Raw genomic sequence first — 10,000 nt, 5'->3', positions numbered from 1 at the left:
AGAGAGAGAGAGAGAACAGAAGGTAGAAATAGAAAGGATGGTGGGGAGTAAGAGGGAAGGAGAGAGGCACACATGCAGAGAGAGAGAGAGGGAGAGAGAGAGACTTACTTTGGAGGAGGAACAGAAAGCAGTGACAACCTCTTTGCTTTAAGGTAAAAACCGACTTCTTCTTGACGCGTGACGTCCCCTTCTGATGGCGGATAAAGAAGACAACCAATCCTGAAATAAACAGTATATGTAGTAGTACTAATGGTGGTGGTTGGGCGATGGTTGGGGTTCTAGCGAAATGTGTGGCTGTGTGGTAAGAAGCTTGCTTGCCAACCACATGGTTCTGGGATCAGTCCCACTCCATGGCACCTTGGGCAAGTGTCTTCTACTATAGCCTTGTGAGAGGATTTGGTAGATGGAAACGGAAAGATTGTCCCCGCCCCCCACCATCACTTGACAACCAATGCTGGTGTGTTTATGTACACACACCAGCATCGGTTGTCAAGTGATGGTGGGGAGGGGACAAACACGGACACACAAACATATAGACACACATACATACACATATATACGACGGGCTTCTTTCAGTTTCCGTCTACCACATCCACTCACAAGGCTTTGGCCGGCCCGAGGCTATAATAGAAGACACAAAGGCGGCGAGCTGGCAGAAACGTTAGCACGCCGGGCGAAATGCTTTGCGGTATTTCGTCTGTCGTTACGTTCTGAGTTCAAATTCCGCCGAGGTCAACTTTGCCTTTCATCCTTTCGGGGTCGATAAATTAAAGACCAGTTACGCACTGGGGGTCGATGTAATCGACTTAATCCGTTTGTCTGTCCTTGTTTGTCCTCTCTGTGTTTAGCTCCTTTGTGGGTAGTAAAGAAATATATAATCGAAGACACTTGCCCAAGATGCCATGCAGTGGGACTGAACCCGGAACCATGTGGTTGGTAAACAAGCTACTTACCACACAGCCACTCCTGTGCCTACATTAAAAAGAAAAAAAGAAAAAAACCAACTAACGGTAAACACTTTACCTAAGCATAGCTTCTCGTGCTGTGAGTCGTTCAGAAGGCAAATCCATCACAAGGTGTTGTAGAATATAAGCGAGACTAGGAGGTATTTGGAGTGCAGGTATTTCATCCTTAGTGTAATGTGGCTTAAGACTACCCACACTTGGAAACGTCTGGGTATCCAACATGAAGAATGCGTAGAACATTCTACCGATGGCATAGGTGTCTGAACATCGATAGATTTCATCCAAAGTCGCCTGGTGGAAAAGAACAAAGAAATAGGTGGTGAGGAATTATGTACATTATTTTTACGTTTGATGGATATTTGTCCTCATCTTGTTTGTTGCAAATGAGGGCATATGGCACAGTGGTTAAGAGCGCGGGCTACTTACTAACCCCAAGTTTCTGAGTTCTGAGTTTGTAAGCCTGGTACTTATTCTATCGGGCTCTTTTGTTGAACCGCTAAGTAACGGGAATGTAAACACACCAGCATCGGTTGTCAAGTGATGTTGAGGGGGACAAACACACACGCATATATGTATATACATATATACGACGGGCTTCTTTTAGTTTCTGTCTACCAAATCCACTCACAAGGCATTGGTCGGCCCAAGGCTATAGTAGAAGACACTTGCCCAAGGTGCCACGTAGTGCGACTGAACCCGGAACCATGTGGTTGGTAAGCAAGCTACTTACCACACAGCCACTCCTACACCTATAAATATATATATATATATATATATATACATACACATACACATATACGATGGGCTTCTTTCAGTTTCCAGCTACTAAATTGGAATCGTGGTTGAGAAGCAAGCTTCTTACCTTATCACACAGCTATGCCTGTGTATATATATATATATATATACATGTATGTATGTATATATATGTGTGTGAGTGTGTGTATCTTATAGGCTTCTTTCAGTTTCCTTCTACAAAATCCACTCACAAGGGATTGGTTTGGTCCAGCGCTACACTACAAGGTCCTTCTTCAATGTGTCATGCAGTGGAACTGAACCTGAAAGCAGGGGTTTGTGAAGCAAACTCTTTAACCCCACAACCAATGCCTACACAATTGTTAGCGACTCTCAAAGACAAGGGGAGATAACTTAATGGGAAAATATTAACAACTCACGTCTTTTAGAGAAATACTTTCGAAACCGTTATTCCATCGCGTTAGTTCCGGAGCCCATGCAAACGGATTGGCACATTTGATGTCCTGCAAGCTGTCTGGATACAACGGAACGTGATCACGACCTTGGACGTCACCATCATCTCGCAGCTTCCGAGCAAATCCGAAATCGGCCAGCACCGGTTGTAGGAAACAGTTAAGGAAGATGTTATCGGCTTTGATGTCTCGATGGGCGACATGATGCTCTTGAAGAAAACTGACCGCATTAAGCAACTGGTATAGAATCTGCAAGAAGAACGTCTCAAATTGATCCGGATCGATTATGGAGAATTCTATGAATTTCTTCAAAGTGGTGGGGTATTCGTGTAGAATAAGGAACAGCGTCTGGTATGCCGATTCCAAATTCTCTATCTCACTCGGTATGAAATAAGGTTGGTACTCCTTGAAGCTTAAAGTGGAGCCCTTGTAATTGTGTAGAATCTGGATGATGTTCCTGTGCAAAGGTAGACTGTTGGGTAGGCATTCAGGACCAAACCTGTGCTGGAGGGCATTCTGCGTGCTGAGGCCCTGGTTGTGGCCGTATTCATTCATTTCTAGAATGTTCAGCAGCATCTGAATTTGAAGAAAAATAAAAAAAAAAAAATGTAAAAACAGGACAGAAAAGATGAGTTGGCACTGCCCTCTGCTATCACAATCACCACCACCACCACCAACAACAACAACATTATCGCCACCTTAAAACAATGAGTCACCACTCCATTACCATCGCCATCATAATTTCTATCCACTCCACCACCACAATCATAATTTCTGTCTCCTCCTCCTCCACCACCACCACCATCACCACCATTTCTATCTCCTTCACCGCCACCACCACTACCACCACCATCATTTCTATCTCCTCCACCACCGCCATCATTTCTATCCCCTCCACCCCCACCCCCGTCATTACCATCTCTTCTATTACTATCAACACTATCATCACTACTACCACCACCTCATAAATCAATGAAGAATCATGAAGACTTGCAGAGAACTGAAACCTGTGTGTGTGTGTTTGTGCAAACACCTTTAACCACACAACCATGGCTAGTTTTTGTTTTCATTTAGTAGCTTGTTGGATGTCTGGGAGAGGGGGAACAATAATGGTCAGATAAGATTAAGGATGGGGTGAGGTTAGGTATGGTAGTGGTTTTTAATTATTACTAAATAATGCACGTAAAAGCACCCATCACACTCTTGGAGTGGTTGGCATTAGGAAAGGTATCCAGCTGTAGAAAACTATGCCAAATCAGACCGGAACCTGGTGCAGCCTTTCAGTTTGCCAGGCCAATCAAACCTATTTCTTTACTACCCACAAGGGGCTAAACACAGAGGGGACAAACAAGGACAGACAAATGGATTAAGTCGATTACATCGACCCCAGTGCGTAACTGGTACTTAATTTATCGACCCCGGAAGGATGAAAGGCAAAGTCGACCTCGGCGGAATTTGAATTCAGTATGTAACGGCAGACGAAATACCTATTTCTTTATTGCCCACAAGGGGCTAAACACAGAGGGGACAAACAAGGACAGACAAATGGATTAAGTCGATTACATCGACCCCAGTGCGTAACTGGTACTTAATTTATCGACCCCGGAAGGATGAAAGGCAAAGTCGACCTCAGTGGAATTTGAACTCAGAACGTAGCAGGAGATGAAATATGGCTTAGCATTTAGCCCGGCGTGCTAACGTTTCTGCCAGGCCAATCAAACCATCCAACCCATGCCAGCATGGTCAACAGACATTAAATGATGATGAGGATGATGATGAACAACAACGATTTCAAATTTTGGCACAAGGCCAGCAATTTCGGGGAGCGAGTAAGTTCATTATGCTGAGTCCAGTGTTTGATTGGTGCTTATTTATGAACCCTGGAAGGATGGAAGGCAAAGTCGACCTCAGTGGAATTTGAACTCAGAACGTAGCAGGAGATGAAATATGGCTTAGCATTTAGCCCGGCGTGCTAACGTTTCTGCCAGGCCAATCAAACCATCCAACCCATGCCAGCATGGTCAACAGACATTAAATGATGATGAGGATGATGATGAACAACAACGATTTCAAATTTTGGCACAAGGCCAGCAATTTCGGGGAGCGAGTAAGTTCATTATGCTGAGTCCAGTGTTTGATTGGTGCTTATTTATGAACCCTGGAAGGATGGAAGGCAAAGTCGACCTCCATGGAATTTGAACTCAGAACGTAGCAGGAGATGAAATATGGCTTAGCATTTAGCCCAGCGTGCTAACGTTTCTGCCAGGCCAATCAAACCATCCAACCCATGCCAGCATGGGCAACAGACATTAAATGATGAGGATGATGACATCAACAACAACGATTTCAAATTTTGGCACAAGGCCAGCAATTTCGGGGAGCGAGTAAGTTCATTATGCTGAGTCCAGTGTTTGATTGGTGCTTATTTATGAACCCTGGAAGGAAGGAAGGTAAAGTTAACCTTGATGGAATTTGAACTCAGAACATGAAGATGGGTGAAATGCCATTAAGCATTTTGTCCAGCATGCTAATGATTCTGCCAGCTCGTTACGTTAATAATAATAACAGCAATAATTATTCTTTTATTCTTTTACTTGTTTCAGTCATTTGACTGTGGCCATGCTGGAGCACTGCCTTTAGTCGAGCAAATCGACCCCGGGACTTATTCTTTGTAAGCTCAGTACTTATTCTATCGGTCTCTTTTGCCGAACCGCTAAGTGACGGGGACATAAACACACCAGCATCGGTTGTCAAGCAATGCTAGGGGGACAAACACAGACACACAAACATATACATACACATGCACACACACACATATATATATATATACATACATATATACGACAGGCTTCTTTCAGTTTCCATCTACCAAATCCACTCACAAGGCTTTGGTCAGCCCGGGGCTATAGCAGAAGACACTTGCCCAAGATGCCACGCAGTGGAACTGAACCCAGAACCATGTGGTTGGTTAGCAAGCTACTTACCACACAGCCACTCCTGCACTAATAATAATAATAATAATAATGATAATAATAATGGGTTTCTCACCTTAAGTATGAGATTGTGTTGGTTGTACTGTATTCTGAATATTAGGGAACATGTCCCTTCCAGGCAGTCAGGCCTCCCGCCATTCAAGGGTGTACGATCCCGGAGTGTATAGTTTACATCTAGTAACCATTTAGTCTTTTCACTGTCTTTAATGAGTGGTTTGTGAGGGTAGTGGACCCAGTTCAATAGCAGATGCTGCTTTAAGATATCTGGCCCCAAATTGGCCGACTGCCGACAGATTTGGAGCAAGATTTTGTGAGAATGAGTGACCGGAGAATGTAATTGAGAATCGTGAATGCCGGTGGAATTGTTGTTGGTTGGGCACGTCGCTTCGACTTGAGGGGAATCGGTATTTACAAATCTAGAAAGAGGGGAGACATCGGAATGATTGTTCTGCACGGGTTTCGATGCATTGTTAACGAAGGAGTCATCTGGACGTAACGAGGTACTGGAAGTAACAGCGCCCTCGTTGCAAAACCGAAGCGACAGGTTACGTATATGTTCCTTCAGTTCGGATATATCATGCTCGTAAGCATTCAGCTGTCTCAATAGATCTTTCTTTTCCATTTCCTCTTGAGATAACTTATTCTTGAGGATCTCGATATTGTGAATATTCTTCAAGTCTGGATCGAATGTTGCGATCGTGTTGCAAGGACTGAAAGATCTGTTTGATTCTTGTTTCGTGCCAATATTTTTCTGTGAATAATTCTTTCCGCTGTTGTCGTTGTATCTACAAAAATTGCTGATTTCACTGCATTCGTTCGGGACCCGGCCTGAAATACTGTTGAAACGACTGCTTCCGTAGCTGTCCATTTTGTTGGATGGAGCCGAAGAAGATGAAGAAGAAGAAGAAGATGAAGAGAATGAAGAGTAACTCGACAGGTTGTTCAATGAGTTCTGCTGCATTGGAGCCGTGGCAAATTGGCGAACGGGAAGCGTGGATAAATACTGCTTGTCATACTGGTAAGAACTGTCAGGGGTTGCAGTGCAGTTTAAACCTGAAAAGAAAAGAATAATTGAGAACTATGAGAAAAAGAAGACGATGAAGAAGAAGACGACGACAAAGTTGTCAAACAAAGATGATGGGCTGACAAACACAAACGACGCCAACACACACACACGTTTATATACACACACACCTCTTTCTACTTGACTGTAGTTTACTTGTAGAGAAGGAATTTTATTTGTTGCATGACCAAGCCAGGCATCCAACCCCTATTGCACTGTTGAAAATAGAAATATCCCCCTGGGTTCCCATAGTAAATTCCCTTAGACAATGAACTTGTAAACAACAGGTAGAAAAGCATCTCAGAAAAAGGAACACCGACCATCTATGTAATACCTTAAAGTTGCATAACTTCCGTTTGGTATTTCCTTTGAAACATATGCACTGTGTAATTTACCTCCTCCATTCCCTTAATCCATTGATGGAGAGAAACATGCATAAGTATGAATACATAGAAATATACTTACGTCGTATATGCCTCAAGAGGATGTCCAGAACTTTGAAATTTTTCTGACTGTCGGCTTCAATGTAGGAATTTTTACCATCGTTATTCTCTATGAAGATTTCAGCGTTGTTCTTCAGCAGGATACTGGTAATGTCTGTGAAACCATGGTAGCAAGCAAGGTGTAGAGGTGTGTCCCCACGTTTATTCTGCACATTCACGCTGGCACCACTGGATAAAACAACAGCGCTACCACTTAATATATCTCAAAACAATGACCCTCTGCAGAATACCTACAGAAGTACTTATTTCTTTATTACCCACAAGGGGCTAAACATAGAGGGGACAAACAAGGACAGACATAGGTATTAAGTCGATAACATCGACCCCAGTGAGTAACCGGTACTTAATTTATAGACCCCGAAAGGATGAAAGGCAAAGTCGACCTCGGCGGAATTTGAACTCAGAACGTAACGACAGACGAAATACCGCTAAGCATTTCACCCAGCGCGCTAACATGTCTGCCAGCTTGTCGCCTGAACAATGTGCTATGCTTACTGCACCAAGGTTACCCAAGCGGTCGCCCATCTAAGTACTGACTAGGCTCTGCAAGCCAAAACAACACAGGATATAACTAAAGCCTTTGAAATAGAGACTTATATGTATTTGGTAACTAGTTTCTGACTTTTAGTATATATACACAACTTACTATCAATGTGGGATGTGGAAGAACAGATTCAAGAGATGGTTCTTACAAAAATGATAAGTCCAACTTTAGACATGGTGTTGAAAGAGATACCACAGCCTTATCAAGTTATATATGGTATTTGAAAGATAACACCAACATCAAAATAAAAATCAAATGGAAATTGTAGTTAAGACACCTGTGCCAGTGACACATACAAAGCACCGTCCAAACGTGGCAGATGCCAGCGCCACCTGACTGGTGTCCATGTCGGTGACACATAAAAAGCACCAACCAATCGTGGCCGTTTGCCAGCCTCCTCTGGCCCCTGTGCTGGTGGCATGTAAAAAACACCCACTACACTCATGGAGTGGTTGGCGTTAGGAAGGGCATCCAGCCGTAGAAACACTGCCAGATCAAACTGGGGCCTGGTGCAGCTTCCATGGCCTACCAGACTCCGGTTGAACTGTCCAACCTATGCTAGCATGGAAAACGGACGTTAAACGATGATGATGATGATGATGAAAGATAACATTGCTGACAGCATTAATATTTCCTGGTCCACATTGAACTTTCAGTGACAAAAAGCCAGCTGGAGACGATGATCTCCTGGGGCTAAAAGCTACCCACCCTTAGTGGTTAGCCATATTGATGGCTAGTATACTTTACTTTATTTAGTAGTACATAAAATGTATGTTAAAAAAGAAAATTGTTATCCTAGAACCTATATGTGACATAGCCCCCAAACCCACCTATAAGCTTTAATGCACTAAAAGATTTTTGTCCTTAACATGAGATAAAAAGCACCATCTGAGCGTGGCTGTTTGCCAGACGAGGCTGGCACCTGTGCCGGTGGCACGTAAAAAGCACCATCCGATCGTGGCCGTTTGTCAGCCTCGACTGGTCTCTGTGCCGGTGGCACATAAAAAGCACCCACTACACTCACGGAGTGGTTGGCGTTAGGAAGGGCATCCAGCCGTAGAAACATTGCCAGATCAGACTGGAGCCTAGTGCAGCCATCTGGTTCGCCAGTCCTCAGTCAATATCGTCCAACCCATGCTAGCATGGAAAGCAGACGCTAAACGATGATGATGATGATGATGATGATGAGCTCTGGTGAAATTTGAGTGGGTCTTACATGCCATCAAATGCAAAATAAGATGCATTCATCCATGTTAAAAAAACAGTAATCGATTTAACCTCATCCCCTAAATTTGAGGCCTTGTGCTTCCAGTAGAAAGGATTTATTATAATCCCTTTTTGCATTATATCTTTGAATCTCAGTCTAAGCCCTCCATCATTTCTTTTATCCTCATAGAGAGAAAGTACATTATCATCATCATCATCATCATCACGAACGTGGCCGTTGCCAGCGCCGCCTTGGCTGGCTTCCCTGCCGGTGGCACGTTAAAAGCTCCAACCGATTGTGGCCGATGCCAGACTCCCCTGGCACCTGTGCCGGTGACACGTTATTAAAAGCTCCAACCGATCGTGGCCGATGCCAAACTCCCCTGGCACCTGTGCCGGTAGCACGTTAAAAGCTCCAACCGATCATGGCCGATGCCGGACCCCCCTGGCACCTGTGCCGGTGACACGTTAAAAGCTCCAACCGATCGTGGCCGATGCCGGACCCCCCTGGCACCTGTGCCGGTGGCACGTTAAAAGCTCCAACCGATCATGGCCGATGCCGGACCCCCTGGCACCTGTGCAGGTGGCACGTAAAAAGCACCCACTACACTCGCGGAGTGGTTGGCGTTAGGAAGTATGTTAAGAAAATATGTTTTAGCAAAAACGATAAAAAAAAGAAAAACAAAAAAAAAAAAAGGGGTTGACTCACAAATTGATGAGTAAAGCAACGCAGTCTGTGTGTCCACCGTCTACTGCAGCATGAAGGGCCGTTGACCCCCACTCGACACGATCGTCAGGGCAAGCATTAGCTTCAAGGAGAATGTTGCAAATCCTTGTGTGGCCCCTGCACGCAGCCCAAAACAAAGCAGTGGCCCCACTCCCGTCTTTTCCATGGACGGAATGACCATTGGCCAGTAAAGTCTCTACCTGCTGACTGTAGCCATGCTCAGCAGCACTAATGATCGACATCTCATAATTATCTTGGTGTTATTACTGCCCATTGGTCTGCACGGGAGGTCTGGAGATAATTCCTGCAACAAATAACAACAATTATAAATTCCAAAGGACCATATTCCTGTAAGAGAAAAGTTTCCTAATGTACAACAAAAGGGTAAAGATGCCCTTCGGTCATGAATGACCATGGGATTGCAACTAGAAAGTTCCCCTAGGTACAAGTCAGCACACATTTGTTTATGGAGGACCAGCAGTCATCTATGCATACCAGCCTCCTCATTTCATGCCAATGATGTTGGGTAAAGGCTGATACAGCTTGGCATATACCCGAAGCTATAAAAAAGTTACATTTGGCCAAGATGTAGACGAAGAAGAATACAATGGAAGTGATGATAAAAAAGTAGACAAAGAAGAAGAAGAAGAAGAGGACGGAGAAGAAGACGAAGAAGAAAAAGAAGAAGAAGAGGACGAAGAAGACGAAGAAGAGGACGAAGAAGAAGAAGAAGAAGACGACGACAATGAAGAAGACGAAGAAGAAAAAGAAGAAGAAGAAGAAGAGGACGACGA

The 10,000-nt window shown here is 44.1% G+C and overlaps 1 protein-coding gene across 2 annotated transcripts in view; it reads right to left on the bottom strand.

The window, feature by feature from the left end:
* Positions 1–10,000, bottom strand: part of LOC115225826 — a 26,249-nt gene that overhangs the window by 2,884 nt on the left and 13,365 nt on the right. For both annotated transcript variants that reach the window (XR_005004137.1, XM_029796795.2), the window contains exons 2-7: positions 9,189–9,510; positions 6,692–6,897; positions 5,219–6,216; positions 2,138–2,746; positions 1,024–1,256; positions 109–219 (exon numbers count right to left, since the gene is read on the bottom strand). Coding sequence is in view for 1 of the 2 variants with exons in the window: in XM_029796795.2 (XP_029652655.1) it covers positions 109–219; positions 1,024–1,256; positions 2,138–2,746; positions 5,219–6,216; positions 6,692–6,897; positions 9,189–9,448 (2,417 nt within the window). In the remaining variant the exon portion in view is untranslated. The remainder of the gene's footprint in view (positions 1–108; positions 220–1,023; positions 1,257–2,137; positions 2,747–5,218; positions 6,217–6,691; positions 6,898–9,188; positions 9,511–10,000) is intronic.

The sequence above is a fragment of the Octopus sinensis genome, linkage group LG28 (assembly GCF_006345805.1).
Source record: "Octopus sinensis linkage group LG28, ASM634580v1, whole genome shotgun sequence".
In the NCBI taxonomy this organism is placed as follows: Eukaryota; Metazoa; Mollusca; class Cephalopoda; order Octopoda; family Octopodidae; genus Octopus; species Octopus sinensis.
Note: the sequence above shows the minus strand (reverse complement) of the source record. Positions and strands in the feature narration are given on the sequence as shown.